This window comes from Rousettus aegyptiacus, unplaced genomic scaffold, assembly GCF_014176215.1.
Source record: "Rousettus aegyptiacus isolate mRouAeg1 unplaced genomic scaffold, mRouAeg1.p scaffold_m13_p_17, whole genome shotgun sequence".
In the NCBI taxonomy this organism is placed as follows: domain Eukaryota; kingdom Metazoa; phylum Chordata; class Mammalia; order Chiroptera; family Pteropodidae; genus Rousettus; species Rousettus aegyptiacus.
In genome coordinates, this window is record NW_023416292.1 from 43,987,932 (window position 1) to 44,011,831 (window position 23,900).

Consider the following 23,900-nt stretch of genomic DNA (forward strand, 5'->3'; position numbering starts at 1 on the left):
CAAAAAACTAAGAATTGATCTACCATACGATCCAGCAATCCCTCTCCTGGGTATTTACCCCAAAGACTTGGAAACTCATATCCGAAAGATATTTGCACACCAATGTCCACAGCAGCATTATTTACAGTGGCCACAACATGGAAGCAACTGAAGTGCCATACAACAGATGATTGGATATAGAAGCTGTGGTACATATATGCAATGAAATATTACTCAGCTATAGGAGAGGAAATACTGTCAATTGCAACATGGATGGAACTTGAGATAATCATGCTAAGCAAAATAAGTTAGAAAAAATTGAAAATCAAATGATATCACTTATATGTGGGATATAAACCTAAAAGCAACAATCAAACAGGACAAATACTCAGGGACATGAACAATAACTAGTGGTTATCAGAAGGTGGGGGGAGGGGGGTAGTAGATGGGGTAAAAGGAGTCAAATATATGGTGACAGAAAGAAATCTAACTATGGGAGGTGAACACACAATGTAAATAAATATGTTAAAATGTGCAGCTGAAACTTATTGGATTTCATTAACCAATGCCACCATTTAAGGAAGGAAGGAAGGAAGGAAGGAAGGAAGGAAGGAAGGAAGGAAGGAAGGAAGGAAGGAAGGAAGGAAGAGTGGTTCGCTGCTAGTCATTTATAATTTGCTTCTTAGGCTGTCACTACAGTAGTCCCCCCCCCCCCGCCTTATCTGTGATTTTAGTTACCTAAGGTCAACTAAGGTACAAAAATATTAAATAAAAAGTTTCAGAAATAAACAATTCATAATTTTTTAATTGTGCACCATTCTGTGTAGCATGATGAAAAATCTCACTATCCTTCTCCATCCCACCTGGGATGTGATACATCCCTTTTCCAACATCTTCATACTACAGCTGCTTCCTACCCATTAGTCACCTAGTAGCCATCTTGTTTACCGTCTTGGTATTGCAATGCTTCTGTTCACGTAACCCTTATTTTACTTAATAATGGCCCCAAAGTACAAGAGTAGTGATGCTGACAATGAATATGCCAAAGAGAAGCAGTAAAGTGTTTTCTTTAAATGAAAAGGTGGGTACAATACTATAAGATATTTTGAGAGAGAACACATTCACATAACTTTTATTACAGTAAATTGTTCTATTTTATTATTGGTTAATCTTTAATTGTGCCTAATTCACAAATTAAACTGAATTATAGTTATGTGTATATATAGGAGAAAATGGTACACACAGGGTTTGGTACTATTGGTGGTTTTAGGCTTGGAATCTTGAATAAGCATTTTACAATATTACATCTAATCTGCAAAGAAGGCCCCAGTGATCACTAGGAAATCTACCACATTCCAGTTTTTCCAACCCAAGGAGATCCAAACTTTGGGGAACAACGTGGCCGCCTTCTGCCGCTGCTCTGATAAATATTCGATCAAAACGATGCTTACGGATAGCAGGTATTCCAAGATTAGAGTTCATTTGTGTATCCCATGTATACTGGCAATGCTTGGGTTTGCCCAAGTATTCCCAGACATCCAAAATGTTATTGGATAAGCCACCACATTTGGTAACCTGAAAAGACAGAAAACTGTAAAATTCAGTCTTTACTCCCTAAATTAAAAAGGTGTCTTCACAAATGCAAAACTAGGTGTTATAACTAGATATAAATTGCATTTTGCTATATGATTAATAAGTAGGTAATATAAAATAATATAAAAATAACAAGATAGCCAGAGAGGCCTGGAATTTGCCCCTTTTCTTCTTGTTTTTCACACCTACAGTACCCAGTTTTCCTAGTACTAACCAAGTCCGACCCTACTTAGCTTCTAAAATCAGATGGGATCAGGCATGTTCAGGGTGGCAAGGCCGAAGACTGCCCCTTCTTTTCTGCCATAGATTCCTTACTGCTATTAGCTTTTTAAAAATAAATACAAGTGAAAAAGCAAACCTGTTACTCTACTTTTGTCTATAAACTTAAAAGTACGCCATTTATATGATCCAGTAATGCCAATTGCTTTCAGTTTTATTTGAAATTTACTAATATTAATTTTTCCTTCTCCCATTCGTACTCCGAGATTTTAAAAATTATATCTTGTAATGAAGTTGGATCCTTACTTTACACCCTATATAAGCTTATTCAAAATAGATCAAAAACCTAAAGTAAGGGCTAAAACTATTAAAATTCTTAGAGACAACATAGAGGAAAAGTTTCATGACATTGGATTTGGCAAAGATTGCTTTTATGTATCTAACAACAAATTATATACATAAAATTTACCATTTTACACATACAGTTCTATGGCATTAAGTATATCCACATATTTGTGTACCTACAACCACCATTCATTTCCAGAAACTTTCCATTTTCCCAAAACTGAAACTCTGCCCATTAAACACTAACTCCCTATTCCACCCTCACACCCATGCCTGAAACGCACCATTTTACTTTCCGTCTCTATGAATTTGACTTTAAGAAATTCACAAAAAGGAATCATAAAATATTTGTCCTTTTGCGCTGGCTTATTTCACTCGGCAGCATGTCTTCATGGTTCATTCATGTTGTAGCATGTGTCAATATTTTCATTTTAAGGCTGAATAATATTCCATTGCACATATATATTTTGCTTATCCATTCATCTGTCAATGGAACCTTGGGTTGCTTCCATATTTCAGTTCTTGTGAATAATGCTATGAACCTAGGTATATAAATATCTCTTCAGTACCCTAATTTTATTTGTTCTTGGCATTTGCCTAGAAATAGAGTTGCTGGATCACACAAAAATTAATTTTTGGAGGAACCCTCACACCACTTTCCACAGCAGCAGTGCCATCTGACGTTTCCACCAGTGATGCATGAGAGTTTCAGTTTCCGCCAATCCTTGCCAACACTTATTTTTTGTTTTGATAATAGTCATGTTAATGGATGTAAAGTGTATCACGTGATAGTTTTATTTTCATTTCTCTGATTGGTGATGCAGAGCATCTTTTCATGTACTTATTGGCCATTTGTATATCTTCTTTGGAGAAATATCTATTTAAGTCTTTTGCCCATTTTTTAAATCAGGCTGTTTTTTAACGGTCTTTTTTTATTGAAGGAGTTCTTTATATATTCTGAATATTAACTATCAGATATATGATTTACAAATATTTTCTCTCATTCTATGAGCTGCCTTTTCACTCCATTGATAGTATCCTTTGATGCACAAAACTTTTTAATCTTTATGAAGTACATCTTATCTATTGTTTCTTTTTTTGTCTATGCTTTTGTTGTCATACACAAGAAATCAATGCCGAATCCAATGTCATGAAACCTTCCCCCTATGTTGTCTCTAAAGTTTTATTAGTGTTTGCTCTTACTTTAGGCCTTTGATTCATTTTTAATAAACTTTTTATATAGGATGTAAAGTAAGGATCCAACTTCATTCCCAACACCATTTGGTGAAAAGCAGGATTTTTTTAAACAGTCAACCAGGCACCAAGAAATAGCTGCCATAAAGCCACTGATATGCACATAGTCCAATAAGAAAGCTTGATTTTTTTAAATAATCTGTACAAGGACAAAGTCACCAAGAAAAGCAGATCACCACTTCCTTTATTTGAGATACTGCCTTCACTTCAGCAGTAAGTCCTGACATGCTTTCATTTCCAATTTTTCTTCCTCCACTCCTGGAGCTTGTGGCAGTGAAAATGAACAGAATCTCCATTTCAATTCACTTTTAGTCTGATGTGAGGTCAGCCAGAGTGGGGGAAAGGGCAAGGCAGGCTGACTATCTACTATACCCTAAGTTCATAAAGATCCTAAAAGGTATCAATGTATTTCAACTGACCTAAGAAAAAAGAGATTGTTTCAGACCTGGTCATGATGGCACCAGGAAAAGGGTACAGTAAAAAAAGACTGAAAAAAGAAGATCTCAGAAGGAAGAGAGGGACAACTATGATAGTCGAATCTTTCTATTCTTCTCACCTTGCAACTAGATACTGCAAATAAACTTGACCTTTTCCAAACTCTTCTAATCTTTTCTATACCTGTCTTGTTAATCCACATATATTGTTTAGTATAGTCTGTTTCATATGCAATATTTGTTTTCCTCCCAATAACCTAAGAACCCTTCTGCCACAGTGCTAGGCATAGAACACAGCTAAATAAATACTTGCTGATTTGCATCTGCAAGATCACATACATTTTACCAGCTTTGGTGAAAAGGAGCCTAAATTAATTTCCACAGAAGTAATCTGCACATAAACATTGGAATGATGCTGTTACTCACTTCTTCATCCCTTAGATTTGTATCGCCTGCAAATATAACTGAAGCTGACTCTGGAGCCTCTTGCATTTTCTTTAAAATTATTTTTAACTGATTCATTCGTTCCTTAGCATGCGCTCTGGTGCTCTCCAAATGAGAAGTCATAAGGCAAAGTTCATTTCCTGACACACTTGCCTGCAACAGAATTAATACAGTAGTTAAAAATTATCCACTAGCTACTAATCCTTAACTCAGCAAATTATTCATATGACCGGAATGTCCTGACCAAAGCAAAGCTACCTAGTCAGCACCATGTTTCTCCTTTCACGTAGCAATCTAAGGTGCTAATTCTGCTCCAAAAGAAAACTACTCAGTAAGCACCCACTAACACTTCAAGACCAACCTCCAATGTCATCTACACTGTGAGTCCCTCCCCAGTGTCCCCAGGCTCCTTCCTCTACATTTCTCTAGCACACTGGAAAGACTGTTTTTAAAGTCCTCTAAATTAATAACAGCACAATTATTTCTCTCTTCCAAAGCCATGAGTCTTTTTAAAGCAAAGATGGTTCTTTTATTCATTGCTATTTTATCGAAAATCTGGCACAAAAGTACTCAAAAAAGAATCAGTTGAATGATCAAGAAATTATTTACCATTTACAATTAAGATACCAACAATGAAGGATCTGTCATTATTTAAACTAATTATCTGCAGAATCGAGTCCAAACTCTTTCATATTGGGCATTCATGATCTATAATCTGGATCTGACCTATTTTACCAACTTGTCATGCTATTTCTTTTCATTCACACTACACTCAACTAAAGAGAATGCTCGTTTATACCCATATATGCCTTGTCTCATATATATAAACCTTGCCATCTGTAATTTGTAAAAGTTTGTGGTGGTTCTTAATGACATTTTACATATCTTTCGGATCCAGCTCAAATACAACTTCCTTCAAAAAACTTTCACTAACCCTAGCTAATCTCGTGAGTCGTATGATGACAGATGCTAACTGAATTTATTGTGATCATTTCATAATATATACAAATATAGGATCGTTATACTATGCACCCAAAACTAATAGTTATGTTGATTATATCTCAATTAAAAAAAAATCTAAGAGTCATCTCTCCTTTCTCTAAACTTCCATGGCACATCATTATACCTCTGCCATGGTGTTTGTGCTTTTCCTTTATTTTAGTTACTATATACACAATCTCTCCCTTGCCAATCTATAAATTATGAGAGCAAGATCAATGAGACTTATTTTTGTAAGCCACAGAGTACAACACAGTACCTTGTACAATACATTTAATAAAAAACTACTTTAAAAAGCAAATGAGGAATATTAACAAACTCTTAAATATTCTTAGTAAAACATCTAATGGATCAGGATTTTATTTTTACAAATTTGTCTATATTTGAAATTTATGTAAAATTTTAACTTACGAAGTTCTTTAAACCTATTTAAAAAATCTACAAGTGAGGAGAAATTTTTTTACTAAAGGCAATAGGTTTTTAAACAAGACACTCCCATGGAACTATAAAAAAAGAGCCCATTCTTTTTTTAAAAAAGAATTGATTTTTAAAAATTACTTACATGCACACACAAAAGGTTTCTCATCATTTTTGTATTTGGGAAAGGAATAATCTCTTGGCTTTTAAATTTCACTCTTGATTTCTTCAACATTATAGCTGTGAAATATCCTTCTTCATGACCTCCAAATGTTTGTGAAAAAGAATTTAGGATGAATCACTAAAATGGCCATATTACCCTAAGCAATCTATAGATTCAATGCAATCTCTATCAAAATACCAATAGCATTTTTCAGAGAGCTAAAACAAATAATCCTAAAATTTATATGGAATCATAAAAGACTCCGAATAGCCAAAGGAATCTTGAGAAAGAAGAACAAAGTTGGAGGTATCACACTACCTGATATCAAACTACTACAGTAATCAAAACAGCATGGTACTGGCATAAAAACAGATATATTGATCAATGGAACAGAATAGAGAGCCCAAAAATAAATCCATGCCTATACACTCACTTAATACATGACAAAGGAGGTACGAATATACAACGGAGTAAAGACATCTCTTCAATAAATAGAGTTGGGAAAACTGAACAGACACACACAAAAAAGAAAAACTGGACCTACTTCTTACACTGTATACAAGAATATAGACTCAAAATGGATTAAAGACTTAAATGTAAGACCCAAAACCATAAAACTACTAGAAGAAAACATAGGCAGTAAACTCTCTGATATTACTAACAGCAATTTCTTTTCGGATATATCTCCCCAGGCAAGGGAAATAAAAGAAAAAATAAACAAATGGGACTACATGAAACTAAAAAGTTTTCATACAGCAAAGGAAACCATCAACAGAACAAAAAGACAACTAACTGACTGGGAGAAGTTATTCGCTAATGATACATCTGATAAGAGGTTAATGGCCAAAATATATTAAAAACTCATACAACTCAACAACAACAACAAAAAAAATAGTCTGATTAAAAAATGGGCAGAAGACCTGAACAGATACTTCTCCAAAGAGGAAATACAGATGGCCAATAGACATATGAAAAGAAGCTCAAGGTCACTAATTATCAGAGAAATGCAAATTAAAACCACAATGAGATATCATCTCACACCTGTCAGAATGACTATCATCATTAAATCTAAGGACAAGTGTTGATGAGGATGCGCAGAAAAGTGAACCCTCATACATTGTTGGTGGGACTGCAAACTGGTACAGCCACTATGGAAAACAGTCTGGAGGGTCCTCAAAAAATTAAAAATGGGTATACCTTTTGACCCAGCAATTGCTCTTGTGGTTGTTATTTATCCAAAGAAAACCAAAACAATAATTCATAAAGATCTATGCACACCAATATTTTTGGCAGCACAATTTACAATAGCCAAGATATGGAAGCAACTTAAATGCCCATCAACAGACAATTGGATAAAGAAGTTATCGTTCATATATACAATGGAATATTACTCAGGCATTAAAAAAATGAAATCCTACCATTTGTAACAACATGGATGGAACTAGAAGTTATTATACTGAGTGAAATAAGTCAGACAGAGAAAAATAAATACCATATGATTTCACTCATATGTGGACTCTAAGGAACAAAAAGAACACACTAATCAAAAACAGATTCGCAAATATAGTGGACAATTTGGTGACAGACGGGCTGGAGGCTTGCAGGGCTGGGAGAATAGGGTGAAGGGTAAAAGAAGTACAAATTAGTGGTTGATAGATGGTCACGGGAATGGGGAGCACAGCATAAGGAATACAGTTAGCATTATTAATATACTGGCTAGGTGGAAAACCAGAGGAGAGGAGTAATTAAGGGGATAGACTTATAAACTATATAAATATCTTAAAAAAAAAAAAATCCAGTGTAAGAATTTAGGTTGAGAGGTCAAGAATATTTGCAATTTATTACAGGCTCCCTTACTGGAGATTTTATAACAAACAGATCCAGCTACTAAATGAATCTAAATCTTAAAAGCAAACTATTATTTCAAAATAGTTTAAGATGACCAACCAAATCCCTACGTTTACCTGCCCCCTCCCAAAATGTAACTGCAAGTATGGAAGAAACATAAAAACAGAAATGACTTCAAATAAGTGCCAAAAATAGTTTATGGCTCCAATATCAAACGAGAAAATTTGAGAAATTTCTCAAAAACAGAGTAGATGTGACTTAAATTGAGGCAAAGCATGGGATTCAAAAAAACAAGAAATCCAAAACAGAAGAGAAGCAAAAGGAATACCCAAGAGAATATAGAAAAGTCATCCTACAGAGTGAGAAAGACAGAGACTGAGAGAGAAGTCTCTCCTTAGCAGTTTTGGAGGACAGAATAAATCAAAACAAATCACATAATATATAAAAGCGAAAGTCAAAGAAAACACAAGATATAGCCAAAAGTCATAAAATGTAGCCAAAGTGATATATTAGATACGTAGTAAAAAAAAATAAAAAAATAAAAAAATAGCTGGGGGAAAAAACCCCTAAATTAGTCAGGGCAAAAAGAGAAAGAAATAAAGACAAAGACTTTTTGAAAAAGCATAACCACGATTTAAATATCACACTCATTTTTTAATGATTTAATTTCACCAAAAAGCTACTCAGTGCCTCAAATTTTGGCAGTTTATAGTTTCCTGAAAAAATCATCCACGTCTACTTTTTTGCATGTTAACATTAAGCTATATGTTCTCCTACAGTTCTTTTAGTATCATGTCTAGCTTGTTTTCTTAAACTTATTTTATTTCTGCTTCTTCTTATCTATGCTCCAATAGGCTAATATTGATTTATCTCTTTCACTGACTTGTTTTTCAAAAAAAAAAGTTAAATAACAAACAAGTTGTTACCTGTAATAATCTCATAACTACTTGCTTTCTTCCTTAGGTAGCTATAATATGGGGGAATAACTTCCTGTAGAAATATCACATCTGGGCTGTACCTAATTAAAAACATCAATTTATGATAAATACCTGATATAGCATGTTATTTGCAACTACTTTGATTAGAAAAATACAACATAAAAGAAAAACAAAACTACCCTCTACGACACCTTATATTCAATGTTTATACTGAACTTTGATAACTATAAAATGAGAAAGAGCTGTGCTGTTTAATACATATCATAAAGATTAATTTTTAAAACAAAACATATATGTGTGACAACACTTTAAAGTTAAAAGAATTAGAGTCATTGACAATAGGAACTAGTAATACTGAGAGCATACAATGGTTCTACATGTTAATGGATGCTTCAAATGTGATCATCTCTTTCAATCTTCTTGAAAGAGCTATTATCCATGATGAAGGAAACTGAGCTCCAGAGAATGTAAGTGGCCCACAGGTAACAGAGCTAGTGTGTGGTAGATACAGATCTTTTTGGTAATTTAATTTTCACAGCAATAATTATAACAAAGGTTAATAAGTAAAATAGTACTAGAAGGCTTCTAACAAAAATCAGTATTCCCACCCCGCCCCACCCCACGATCCTGTGCTCAGACACAATCACTCTCAATTCTCTCAGATGTTTCTTCCAAAAATTGAACTTTGAACTTGGGTACTATACCTTCAACTATTAGCCTCTTTGTACACAGGTAAGACACATCACCATGCTACCCTTAAACAGAAGTTATAATACTCACAAAGCTAAATAGGAACACACTCCTTGAATCCTCTCTTGTAGATTGTTTAGATCCAATCCATCAATATTCCATGTAATGAAAGAGAACATGCTGCCATCTTCCTGCTGAAGATTTTCAGATGTGCTGATTTTAGAACTAATCGAATCAGTCGTTTCCTCATTGGTTAGGTCAACACTAGCAAGATCAAAATTAAATACAACTTTGAAAATACATAAACTGCTTAATTTTTAAAGTATTTAGTATTTGTAGCCCTCACTTCACAGTTAAATAAATTTAAAAAGAACCATTAAGTATCTTATAATAGAAAAGCAAAAGTCATGACTGAGGAAAAATAGATTCTTACTTTGTTATCCAAATGTTTGGTCATTTTTACAGTTAGAGAAAACTCGATATCCTTCAATGACATGTGTCACTAAAATAATTTTATAAACTAGGACCCTAAATTAGAATAAGTAATGTAAGATTTCCAAATTTATTTATATTCATTATAAATCATATATGAAATAAGACCTCATTGTGGCCAATAAGTAATAGCTGGAAGTTCTTTGTTATTCCCCTCGTGGAGAGGTGAAGTCTAACAACCCTCCCCTGGAATCTGGGCCTTAGTGACTTGCTAAACCACTAGAACGCAGTGAAAAGGACATTCTGTACTTCTGAGACTTGGTCCTAAGAAGCCTTGCAGCTTTCACTCCAACCGTCTAGAACATTGTCTCTAGGACTTCCGAGCCGCCATGTAAGAAATTCAGCTCCAAATCAGGGAGACAGAATTGAGCCTTGTCTCCTGTCTGCCTGCCAGGCCAGTCAACTTGGCAATAAAGCCTTTTCACTTCTCTCAAAAGCTGGTGCTATAGTACTGACTTCCATGTGCATCAGGCAGCGAGCCTTAGCTTGGTAAAAAGACATTTGAGTGGAGAGACAAAGCATTAAAATATGACTGCTCAGCACCTATAAATTATACATAAATTTAAGAAAGTTTTTGGATTCATAATTTTAATAAATTTAATGCCAATATTTTAACTTCCTTTTTTAAAAAGTTGAGGTAGAATGAACATATAACTGTATGAGCTTCAGGGTACAACACAATGATTTGATATTTGTATACACTCAGAATGATCACCACCATAAGTCTACTTACTAGTTTAACTTATTGTGAAATAATTTGACTTTTAGATTTGCAAAACCAGTAAATTCTTCTATTCACCATTCACCCAAATACATGTTAACTTTTTACTTGACATTTATTCTCTTCTGAAACATTTACATAAACACTTTTGTATGTATTTCCTAAAAACAAGGGCAGAAAATTACTATTGATATAATATTAGAATTTAAAGACCAACTGTGCCACTAATACCCTAATCCAGAATCACTTGTTGCATTGTGAAGGCATGTCTCTGAATCTCCTTTAATCCAGAATAGTTCTTCAACCTTTGTCTCTCATGACCTTAATATTTTTGAAGAATATAGGCCATTTTATTTTGTAGAATGTCCTTCGGTATGGGTTTGTCTGATGTTTGCTTATGATTGGATTCAGACTGTGCATTTTTTGGTACAAATGATAGTATGTTTTCTTTAGTGCATATCAGGAGACACCTAATACAGATCTGTCTCCAGTACTGGTCATGTTAACTTTGATCATTTGGTTAAGGCCTTGTCTATCAGATTTCTCCACCCCCTTTGTAATAAATATTTTGTGGGTAGATACTTTGAGACTATGTGAATATCTTGTTTCTCATCAACTTTCACCTATTAGTTTGAGTATTCACTGGTGATTCTTGTCTGAAATAATTATTACTACAGTGGCTCCCAAAAGGCGATTTTTTTGGGCCTTTTTTTACATTTATTTTTAAATTTTAATTAGTTTCAAGTATACAGTACATTCGTTAGACCAAATGGTGATTTTTTTTTCTTTCTAATTCCATCATGGCTTCTACATTTAGTAGTTGGAATTCTATTGTAAGGAAAAGTGTTCCCTTTTCTCCTGGACAAATGTATTTATATCGGTATGGATTCTTATTTTATCCTATGGATAAAGCCTCACTCTCCCTAGCACTTCTTCTGAGTTCCAAGAGACCACAGATCACGACTTCCCTTGTTTTTGCCAGTTTACAATTCTGGAGTAGAGCATCCCTAATGGTCCTCCACCCCACCACTACTCATCTTGATCCACATTTTTTTCTGAGGAATGACTTCAAAGAATCCACCTCTTTTGTTCCAATTCTTTACTGGTTACAATTTGTATTGCAACTAACAGACTAACAGATATGGGCTAGTTTGAGCAAAATCAAGGAATTTATAAGGAAACAAATATGTTACTGAGTTAGGTCAGGGAGTGCAGCTATCCCTAAGGAATTGAAATCGAGGCTTTCTCACACGCTTCCTCAACTTCCCTCTGCTTCATTCTCTCTCTGCAGACCAGCGTCCTCTGCTTACACACACACACACACACACACACACACACACACACACACACACACATATACAATGGATTGGATCCCCACAGGTACTAAATTACAAGGTTACAGTTCCAGCCCTGCAGGAAGATGCAGACTTCATTCACTCTCTTAGTCCTTACCTGGAAATCCCATGGTAAGAACGTGGCTGGCCAGCTTGGGCTAAGTGCAAACTTACTAACCTATCTGGGTCTATTACAACAGGGGTGCCTGAAATATATCACTGTGGGTGAGTAGACAATTCCCCAATAAGAGGCTGGGCAGAGAAAGGAACCTAATGAAATAATAAAATCACATTTGTAAGCCAGTACAGCTGAAAAGATCAAAAGAGAAAAGCGTCTCCAAACTGAATAGTTAACAGTACAGGCTGCCCAGAAAGCTGGGAGAACTTTATACATCCAATACACACTTATTGAGAGCTTATTACATGACAAATACTGTATTAAACCTTGGTAAACCAACGATGTATAAAACAGATAGTGTTTTATAGTGTTTAAATGTATAGTCCAGTAGGAGATATAAAATATTAAACTGCAATTATAACATGAACTGTTATTGACAGGGGCCATGCAAGATGCTATAAAGATTACCTAAGATGGGAACCTTCTCCAGATTTGGAAGATAGAGAAAAGCTTCTTGGAGATGTCATGTGTAACCTGGGCCTTTAAGATGAGTATTACTTAGCAAAGAAAGACGAAGAAAAGGTTCTAGGTAGAAGTAATAAATACCTTAAAGGTTGAAGGGCAAGAAAAAATGGTCCACTGTAGAAAGCAAAATTTGATATGCCTGTAACTTTTTGTGGGGTAGGAAATGTTAGGGGGGGGGGCGGGCCGGGGCGGGGGAGCGTCGGGGTAGGGCCAGCCAGATGCCTGCCTAGAGACTCCCCAGCTTGATATCGTTATCTAGACCTTCCAGTCAGACACTGAAGTCTGGAGTCCAACTGATTAGGACCCACCCTAAAGCCGTGGCACCACCACCCTAATCCGGATGCTCAATTTACATTCAATTAACACTCCCCCATTCAAAACCCTACCCCCACATAACCCGATAAAAACTGCACCCTCTTGCCCCAGGGTGCGACTTCTCTGGCCCCTCTCTCCTGGGGACCAGTGAACCTCCCCGGGGAGCCCTCTCCCAATAAAGACTTGCTTTTAAAACTTCTCTCAGTGTGTCACACGTTTACCTTACAGGAAAGAGAGCACAGAAAATGAACATGCAAAAATGGGCAATAGTCAAATCGTGGAGGGACTTGTAGGGCATCTGGGCTTTAAGAGCAGTGGTGCAGGAATTGGGGATGGAACACTGGAATAATGCGCGCCTGTAGAAATAGTATAGAAAACTATTAATTCTGGCTGCCCAGCAAAGAGTAAGTGAACAAACAATACAGGTCGCAAGGTGCCTTCCAAGTTACCATTCTCCAATTAAGGTTTTTGCCTCATTCATTCGTTTCGAACCTCTCGCTTACATATTTCCTATAATTAGAGTCAAGAAATTACATTTTAGATTGTTCCTCCCGGACTCAAATTACGTTGGAGATGACAGTGTGGACCTCGGAGGGGCGGGGGTGGCGGGGGCGTCAGTCCTGCTGCTGGGGCGCGTCTCCACCGGAGGCGCCAACACAAACCCTTCCCTCGGGTCATGGTTACTGTGACAGCCACCGCCGCCCGAACCTGCGGGTCCCAAAGGCCCCGCGCCCCCACACTGACCCGCCCACCCGACCCTGCCCGTCCCGCTCACCAGGTCCCGGGCTCGGATGCGGTCTCAGGGCAGCGTTTTAAGGCGTCCTCCTCCACCTGAGGCTCGAAATAGGCGTTCAACGCCCTCTGAAAAACAGACACAGGAAATGGGCTTCGTGCGCGCGCAGCTCCAGGAAAAGAGCGGAGGAGAAACGGCGAGCGTACTTCCATCTCCCAGTCGTTCTCGGCCAGGCAGCGGCGCGCCACAGAGACGCTGCAGCTCGCGACCGAAGAGAACTCGCACAGAAGACGCCGCTTCTTCCCTGCGGGCTCCCCCTCGTCGCGCCTCACCTCCTGCCCCATCGGCCCGGCCTCCGGGGTGTTCTCGCGCTCCATTGACCGGCCGCCACTGTGCTCATGCGCCAAACCTCCCCCTGTGCGCAAGTGCGCGCAGGCTTTGCCCGGCGCTTCGCGCCAACCGCTGGGCCGGCAACCGTGCTCCGCCGGAGGGCGTCAGGCTGCGCTGTGGAGCAGGCGATTGGCCGGCGCTGAGGGCAAAACAGTGCGCACACGCGCAGTCACGACGGGAGTGAAAGTCAGTGCGTGAGGGCGGGCGCCAGTGGCTACAGTGTGCCGCACAGCTGACCGCAGATTGTACTTTTGCGAACGCCAGGGCTTTCAAGTTGTTCAAAGGTTCGCCCTTGCGCAGGGCCCAGAAGCCAGCGAACGGCCCACGATGAGCCTGAATCAGAATCTGCGGGAGGCGCTCAAGACCCTCGCCCATGTCCGCAATTTTGACAGAGTTTTGGAAAAGGTATTGGAGGCGAGGCTGCGACTTGTAGTGAAGGGAGAGGAGGCACGGTGCTTAGATAAGTATCTCGCTAGTTTCTGTTCTGCTATGGCTGTAGTTCACCTTAGTAATGATTACTACTTTAATAGAGCTCCGTAATGTGCCAGGTTAAGTGGATAGATCTCATTTAAACGTACACAAGTATAGTTGTCATATGGAAACAGAACAGCTCGATTCTAGAGCTAGAAAGGATTTAGAGTGTGACCTTTCCGCAAACAAGGCCTGTCGTGCTGGAGAGACAGCCCGCGTTCCAGACTGCGTTTGCAGCCTAGATGATTAGGAGATAAATAATTGCAGTAAAGTAGGAAAGTAAAGTGCTCCTTTGTAATATAATGTTCTACCAAAGACACTGAAAACTAGGAGACAGGACTAGTTCGTTCCTGTGCAAAGGGGGTAGGGTTGGCCTTACCTAACTCTGGAGAGCACCTGTCCGGATTGGTCAAAATGCACTTTTACCTTCTTATTGCCTTGGCTTTCATAAGTGTACTCCATATATCGATGTGTGGTATTTTAATTCTTTCTTTAGGTCCGGCCCCCGTGACCCCGTCTGATTGGACTCTAGGTCAGAAGCTGATCCTAGCCCTGGTTTATTTGGCTTTTGTGGGGATCTTGCCTGTTTTTATTTTTAACATGAGTCAAGCTTCTTCCTTGAATCGTCCTACCCCTCCCCTCTTCAGTGCAGCTTAGTTCTACGTCTGTAAAAAGGGTGCAGGCAGTAAAACTCATGGTTTTCAGAACTCCGCCGCCCACCGCTCCAGGATGAGGCAACTTATAAAGCCCAAAACTACATGAAACAAGCAAGCAGGTTTACAGAAGCAGAAGTTAGCAATTAGCATATCTTTGCACAGGATTACTACACCCTTAATATTAGCATATCTATGCACAGAATATCTCCTAGAACTACACCCTGGTTAAACATTAAACAAGCAAGCAGAAGTTGGCCATTCGAAAATTTCCCCCCCTTAACAAAAAATAGAGGAAATAATACTTAGGCAAATGTATTCAATGTTTTCAAATAGCAAATACAGTAAAATTCAAGGACACACTACCATTTAAGAGTAGCTTTTTGAAAGATGTATTATCCAAAAGGAAAGTTTTGGTTTATGGTTTTTCATTGTTAAGCTTTCAACTACCTTATTTGTACATGTCTTCTCATGATAATCTTACCATGAATTGGATTTGCCTTTGAGTGTCTGGAATAGTCAAGCCACATGCATGACTGAACTGGCATTTGTGATAACTTCCAAGAAGGTACACCTTTAAACCAAGTGTAGAGAGTTTCTCAGAATTTGCAGTAAGGTTGAAGATTGGTACACACTATATCTAGACCAGTGTCATCCAATAGACATATGATGCAAGCTACAAATGCTAGTGTATGTGTAATTACAAGTTTTAGAATAGTCACATTTTAAAAAGCAAAAATAGAATTAATTTTAGTGATATATTTTGTTAACTCATATCCAAAATAAACATGTAATCAATACCAAAAAAGCATTATTTTTGTACTTAATTTTTGAAATCCTGTGTGAATTTTACACTTAAGCAGATCTTAATTCAGGGTAGCTGTGTTTCAAGTGCTCAATATAGACAGGTAGCTCATGGCTACCTCATCCGCAGAGGTCAGTACCACAGTAGGTGCTCTGTGTTTGTTAGTTTGATCTAAAATAAGTTTCGTGGTTGGTGCTTTTGTGTGGGCAACGTTGCTAGGGGTAAAGTATGTATGTATAGTGATCCATAAATCTAGTTCTAGACATGGTTCCTTTTACTATAAATTTTGAGTTAACCTAGACCAGTGGTTCTCAATTGAGGGTGATTTTGCTCTTCATGGGACATTTGGCAATGTCTTGACATTTTTCATTGTCACAATTGGAGTAGAGTGGGAGAGGCTCTACTAGCATCTAGTGTGTAGAGGCCGGGGACATTGCTAAATATTGTACATGGTAAAAATTAAGAATAATAATGCATTACTGATGCAGAATTAAGGAATGAGGCACTTTTTAAAAACAGATGAAATAGCTAAAATTTTGGCCTCTTTATCATAGATCATGCATTTGACTTAAAAACACACATACCACACATAGTCCTGATTAAGAGTCATTACCTAACTAAAAAACTAAAATTTTCTTTTGGACTGCTAACTACTCAAATTGGAGTGCCAATTTCCATGGCACACAGTAGTTTTGAGAGTCAGTCCCACAGAAAATATTTACATAAGCAAACTAGGACACTGGTTCTCATATAAATATTACCTGGACTTATCTGATCAACACATTTACTTTAAAAATTTTTATCTGTGACTGAAAGCACTATCATGGTTGTTTGGTGCCATTCTCATTCGAATCACATCCCAAACTAAGTCAAAATTAGAAAGTGGCCCAAGTGCTATCACTGCCTATGGCTCTGGCTACAAAGCTGTTGGCAGTCTGATTTGAATAGCTTAGAAAAAAAAAAAGAAAGAAAGAAAGACAGGAATTACAGCATTCTTGATTTCAACAGAACTTCCCAGAAGGCAGTGAAGGGCCAAGAAATCCACCTGCCTGCTTAGCGGTAGCTCACGAAGGGGCAAAGCCAAGAATCTTCTGGATGTCCCGTCAAATGGACATGGTACAGAGAATACATAGGAAGATGAAGGAACAGTCTGTGGCGTCATCCCCCCAACAGATCCTGGTGTACGAAAGGGGGGCGAAATGGAGCTTTGCCACTACTCTGCCATCAAATATGGAGTTCAACATCCCCAGCAGGGCAGTAAAACGAAAACTGATTGCAAACATGGATTTCATTTGAACCATTGACAGATCTCCGTTGTTTTCTTCAGTTTTTCTTTCTTCCTCTCTATTTTCTTTTTTTGTTGTCGACCAGCTGACTCTGTTATTGTTTCCTCCTTTTCCAATATTTTACTCTTTCTACTTCCACCTTCAGTCTCTTGTCTGTCCTGTAAACCAGGACCCGGTTATACCCTCAGCATGTAGAGCCATGCACATGGAGATAAAAACAGTGAGCAGTGTTTCCGGGGAGCACGGTGCTTGTCTCACACTTCTGTCTCTGCACTCCCACCCACTAGGGGGGCGAAGCGCTCAAGAGCCAGGAAAAATGCAGCGAAAAGGACTTCCTCAGATTTCAGGACCTAGAAGTGAGGCACGTTTACTTATTGCTCTTGGAAAGTAATCTGGCAGATTTGTTAAAAATGTATATGCCCTTTTACCCAGCTTTCTAATTTTGGCAATCCTGTGCAAAGGAAAGCACCATTGTCTGTAATGGTAAAAAATATGGAAAGAGCGCATCTAGTGTATTCAATAATAGGGAATACCACACAGGTGTTAGAGCTATCTGAATTGAGCTGGAGGAATGGCTGTGATATACTGGGAAGAGAATAATGAATTGCAAAATGATGCGTGCGATATGATCCCATCTTTTAAATTTTATATAAAAAAATATGTTTAAATAAGCCTAGAGAAGTAGGTAGGAAATTGCATCTCTATACTGTTTGATTTATTGATTTATATAAAATGATTTTTTGTAATTAAAGTCTAATAAAGAGAAATAACATGGCATTAGATGGCTCAAATACAGGACTTAAGGAACCAAGAGATAATTAATGAAATAATGAACTCAAGTCAACCGTGAAATCAATATTGTAGGGGAAAGGGATTTGGCACCCACTTGGAGCAACTGTCAGTGCCTTGGAAACGTTCTGATTTTAGCAGTATTGGATGGATGACCAATTTCAAAGGAAATGATGAATTTGTATTCTACCTTGAAGGTAGTCAAGGTATAGTTCTATGTGCACCCTCTGAAATGAAATGCTGTTGGATCATTATACCACTTGTCTAAGCCCTTTTATTCAAGGCCTAAGGTTTGCAAAGACCTCAGAAAGTTACCTGAGAGCTTTAACAAAAATTAAATGTATATATTATGACAACTAAGCTGTTCCCCAGGCCTCAGCTTACCACAGTCCTGCACAACATTAACCCTTCCTGGGAATGACTCTACATTCGGGTACTAAATTCCAAACTGTAGATCAGTTGCAAAAATTCTGTACAAGTTTTTTTTTTTTTTTTTCTCCCTTGAAAAAACTATAGGCGTGAATAGACATTGCTCCACTCTTCAGTCTAGGGGATAAGGAAGCTCCTTCCCTGTGGCCTCTCTTTTCCAAGAGGAAGGCAGCAGGGAACCTGTGTGAGAAATCCTGCCAACATTATTGTGAGAGGACTTCCTAGCATCCGCCTTTGTAAATATTTTGGAATGAGTCGATAAAATCTGCCAGTACCAGCCATGGGGGGAAAATACAGTGATTACTTATATTCCTTCCCAGCACATCTCTCCCCATCACCACCATTCCAGTGAAGAAGTGTTACTTCAGTTAGTTAAATCCCCAAGGAATAAATTCCTCTCTGTTCTTCCCTAGGTCTTTGTTTTGCCTCACAAGGCTTTTTCCCAGTCCTCACCTGGCTGATTCCTACCTATCCTTCAAGTCTTGAATGTCATTCCTCAGGAAGCCTTTTCTAATGTCTCTTCCCTAAAAACATGCTTTTATAAGTTAGATATCTTTATTTCAAGCAGCCCGTATTTCTATTTGCAGTAATTCACTCTGCTGCAGTCATTTGTGTACTTGTCTCTTCCCTTAGACTGTGAACCCTTTAAGAGCAGGCCTTTGATCTCATACATCTTCACATTCCAGTGCTTGATATATTCACGTAAATGCCTAAGGGGAATTCCACCTTGGTCCTGCTTGGTGTGTATTATTTATGAGGACATCTTATGGCTAGATCATTTATTGTTAAATAAATAGACTGATCCTGTTGTAACATTTATTTTCCCACTAATTTATTTGTTAGGCAAAACATTGTTTGGGGTGGTCTATATTGTATGGTTTTCTATTTTACTTCAGGGCCTTTTAGGGGATAAACAACAGCACAGCCACTAAAGTGGTTTGTGAAACTCCAAAATGTCTGCCTGGTGGGAACTGTAAAATCTACTGTCTACCTAGACACTTTATAGTGAGCAAACAGGGACAATTGAAGGTAGACAGACCTAGATCTAAATCTCAATTGTTACATCGTGGGTGACCTTCAGAATAAACCACTCTGAATTTAGGCTACCTACAAAATGGAAAGTATGGCTTCCTTATTACATGGTACATGTAAACTTTTGGCACAGTTCTTTGACATATAAAAATGCTCACTAGGGTGCCAGGCCCTGGGTACATGCTGAGAGCATGTGGGAGAAGACGCCCCGCCTTCAGAGATCTAGTTCTTAAGGGGAGATGGCAACATCCATAGGTCAGGGGTGGCAGTGGGGGCTGGGAGAAGAATTAAAGAGAAGGGAAAAAAAATACTAAATGGCGGTTATCTAGAATATAACCATTTAATGGTAGAGACATTCGCCCACCGCCAAATCAAGACACACCAAATATCCATATTCTGCCTGAACTCCTCTAGTGTTGGTGAAAATTACTGTTTTTGGATGTAGCACATTCCAGTCACAGCACGGTTCCAACTTCTAAGTATTATGCTATGATGGTTTTTCCTAGTAATTTAAGATATAAGAAACACATTTCTATTTTTGTTTCCCTTTTAAAGATATTTGATATAAAATTTAGAACAAGTCTATGGACTTGCCACCCTGAACATGCCTGACCCCATCTGATCTTGGAAGCTAAGCAGAGTTGGGCCTGGTTAATACTTGGATGGGAGACCACCTAGAAGACCAAGTGCTGTAGACATAAAAAAGAAAATTAACACCTGTTCCACATTTTATCTTTCATGTAATTATTTTTCATTTGTGTTACTATAAATGGAACAAGGTCTTAAAAGCAGTCGTTTAACTTTGCTGGATTCTGCTTTTAAACTTTTTATATTAAAATGAGTTCATGGCATAACCTTATAGTAACTTATTGAATTACTGAATTTCTTCATTTGTTAAAATTGTTTAAACCATTCATTATGAAGTCATTTTAATATCACCCCATGCAAAAACTAGGGAACATCCAAATTAAACCTCTAATGGGTTAATAGATCAAAGGGACCAGCTGACTTTGTTGATGCAAAATTTCTAAGGGCACATTAAGAGAAGCCAGGTGGTTGTACACCAGGATGAAAAGCTCAAATGGAACGTTTGATTTATGCCAGAGGAGTAGAGATTAACAAAGACTAACACAGTTTTTCCCTAAATGTTTTCCTTTTTTTATATAAGTTTATATAAGGGTTACTTTCTATCACAGAGATTGGTAACATATTTGAATTTCTGAATCAACTATTTTTGGGTGACTCAGTTTAATGCAATGATAGTTTTTGATGGACACTGAACTTTTCTAATACCACAGAATGTTCAAAATTCTTTTCTTTTACATTTAGGTGACTCCTGTCTTTGCCGATCATGGGAAGGTGATTTGTGAACTAAAAGTGGAAGAGGAGCATACCAATAGGATGGGCACCGTTCATGGGGGGTTCATAGCCACCTTAGTGGACGTCGTATCATCATTGGCTCTGCTATATACTACAGAAAAGAGAACATGTGGTGTTAGTGTTGATATGAACATCACGTATGTAGCCAAACTACACCCCAGATAACTTTTCTTAATGTGATAACTCTTTTCAAACAAGACTAAACACATTTATAATATAAAGAATGAGGTGCCCTTAGCTGGTCATCCTTAAATGTTACTCTAGATTTCTCCAAAATTATTCCATGGCCTTAGAATCTATGTAGAGGAACTAATTTCCAAGTACAGTATGTATCAGTAGTAGTGAAAGAGGAATGGTGTAAACATTTGAAAAAGCAAACATTCAGCTTCTAATATGTATACTGGTGGGGGAAAGTTGCTGCAAACTCGTGGCTTATAACTTTCATACAGTCCTGGAAAATGACACTTGTACAAGTGTCTTATGCAGGCTGTATAAGTACATATAGAGAAAAGGCTGACTAAAATTCAAAGAAAAGTTGGAAAAACCTGTAACCAGGTGACCAATGTCCAGTTTGCAATCCAGGCCTCTCCCTGAACTGCATAGACATAGACATGCTCTGTAGGTTTAAACTACATGATTCAGGGAGCAGTTTCCAAATGTAAAAAATTCAGTTCCAACATTAACTGGTACTGTTGCCAGTCCTGTTCAGTAAAACTTCAGTGCCCAGGGATTTAGTTGCAAGACAACTGCTTTTTCTACCTAACCAACAGAAAGATGAATTTCGTTTCCGGCAGGACAGGGGTTAGGATGGGAAAGCCAATGTTATGTGACATGAGGGCAATGGAAATAACATAAGGTATTAGGTTTTTAAAGAATCTTTTACTAGGCTAACCTAAGGAATATTCAGTCCCTCTTTACTATAGAAATAACTTGGTGCAATAAACAAATCACTGGACAGGATGCAATGTTCTTTTGGAATTAAGATGTACAGAAAGAAAAGCTGCTGCTGCTCATAGTGCTGATACGCAGGTTCAGCGGTCCTCACCGTATTCCGTGAGATGGGCAGTAAGACCAACTGATGACTCTTCCTTGCCATGAGAGTCTCTATGCAGAGCAGAGATCTTTAAACGGAGCACTACATTTCACTATCTTCTAAAATACTGCTTTCACAACTCTGAAGAATTTTAGTAAGTCAAATATAGTATTGTCAAAGTATGTGTTGCCTGAAATATTAGCCACCATCACAAGCTGCCTGAGCTTGAAAAAGTCATTCACTTGAACAGAAACTAGGAGAGTCTCATTTACTATATATATTTCAAAAGTAAATGACAACTTATGAATAAAGGTGTATAGGAAGTGTCTCTCTAAAAATATGTATACACAATTCATCACCAGGATTGTAAGGACCTCATGTTAATTCCTTATAGTTCTTATTGTCATTTTAGAGTAAATTTTAAATATTGGTATGACAAGCTATAGACACAGTTAAGCAGATTAAATTAAAGCTAGATGAAATCTTTCACCAACCCCCAAATATGAAGTGAGAAACTTAACCAAAAAAAGGACTGGAGGGAGGGGTATAAAGGCCTCTTCCTATATTTAGGGGAAAAGAAACTTGTGTAAATCAGGAATTGTAACATGGAATTTGGTCAGGACCAGCCATTCAAATTTGATAGGATAGAAAGTTTACTATTATTTTAGTCCTAAAAATAGATTAACACAGGGCATGGTTCCATAGTATAGTGGTTAACACGTCTGCTTTACACGCAGAAGGTCCTGGGTTCACGCCCCAGTGGAACCACAGTCCATGGTCTACAGCCATGCCACCCTGAACAAGCACAATGTCTGATCTCGGAAGCTAAGCAGGGTCGGGCCTGGTTAGACCCTGAGAGACCACCTAGGAAGACCAGGTGCTGTAGGCATAAATAATAATAATAAAAGAAAAACAGATTAACATAAAGCTTTCTTTGATACTCACAACTTTCCCTTTTAAAAATTATTTGCTCTTAATTAGATTCAAATGTTTCCTTTCAAGGTACACATCACCTGCTAAATTAGGAGAAGAGATAATGATTACAGCACATGTTTTGAAGCAGGGAAGAAAACTTGGATTTGCCTATGTGGATTTGACCAACAAAGCCACGGGAAAATTAATCGCCCAAGGGAGACACACAAAATACCTGGGAGACTGAGAATAGTACGACTTAAAGAAACCCAAAAAGGAATATCAAGTGTAGATTTGACTTGAACAAATGTAATTTTCAAAATAAATGTGCACAACCGGAAGTAGCTAAGTAGTACTTTCTCTGGGGAAAAGAACGTGGAGTGTAAGATTATAGGATGGGGGTGTCTTTTTTTCATTTTAAGTCTCTTAAATTTTAGTTTTTAATCCTAGGTATGACTACTTGGATGAAAAAATTCTTAGCTCAAAATGTTTCTGAAAACTTAGGTAACAAAGCAGCTTCTTAAGCCGTTTGGAGATAAAGATTACCTTAAAACTGAACTCTAAATATTAAGCTAAAGAAAAAATGTAATGGTTAATACTTCATGAATTTTAGGTTTTTCTCAGGTCTAAAATGCTATCTACATTTTTTTTTTAAGACCCAATTTCAAGACTGTGGAACTTCAAAACAGGACCGTAGTGTATACTGGAAAATAGATTGAGCCACGTGGTTTAAACAGTCAAGAAAGTTGGAGGTAAAGCACACTAATATGATAGAGGAAACAGTCCAATTGGCATGGTACTTTTCTGATAATTTGTCACAGGACTAGCAAATTTTTGTTTTAGGGGTGAGGGGAAGCACACTATTAGCCCCTTTTCTAGTACTTACAACACCATGCAGATCTTAAATCTCCCAGTCCACAGTATCAAATACTGAGTTCACAAATTGTTTCGTCCATTTCTGTTCTGTTGACTATGGCCTTAACAGCAGATCTGCCTCAGGCTCTTAGTGATCATCATGACTAAAGAGCAAAAAGGAAGCAAATTTAAATCTGGAAATAGTCAAGTTAAAGACTGATTCTCCTTTACTTGTGTTAGAATACAGACTTGTCTCCTGAAAGGACTGAAGTGGACTGCATAGTAGCATTGAGCACACAGCAGG

At 37.8% G+C, this 23,900-nt stretch overlaps 2 protein-coding genes and 1 pseudogene across 2 annotated transcripts; 2 read left to right on the forward strand and 1 right to left on the reverse strand.

Moving 5' to 3' along the window:
• Nucleotides 1-1,114: 1,114 nt before the first annotated feature.
• On the reverse strand, nt 1,115-14,354 carry TDP2 (tyrosyl-DNA phosphodiesterase 2). The gene is given in 8 exon segments (XM_016140889.2): nt 1,115-1,554; nt 4,251-4,421; nt 5,830-5,948; nt 8,622-8,713; nt 9,414-9,587; nt 13,604-13,689; nt 13,768-13,968; nt 13,970-14,354. Coding segments are annotated over 8 exon segments (1,482 nt in total). The 5' UTR covers nt 14,327-14,354; the 3' UTR covers nt 1,115-1,272.
• Nucleotides 14,225-23,085, forward strand: ACOT13 (acyl-CoA thioesterase 13). Its single transcript, XM_016140896.2, has 3 exons — nt 14,225-14,356; nt 20,746-20,933; nt 22,832-23,085. The coding sequence occupies exons 1-3, from the start codon at nt 14,279-14,281 to the stop codon at nt 22,986-22,988; spliced, it is 423 nt and encodes a 140-aa protein (XP_015996382.2). The 5' UTR covers nt 14,225-14,278; the 3' UTR covers nt 22,989-23,085.
• Nucleotides 19,997-20,114, forward strand: LOC118613143 (annotated as a pseudogene).
• Nucleotides 23,086-23,900: the final 815 nt, after the last annotated feature.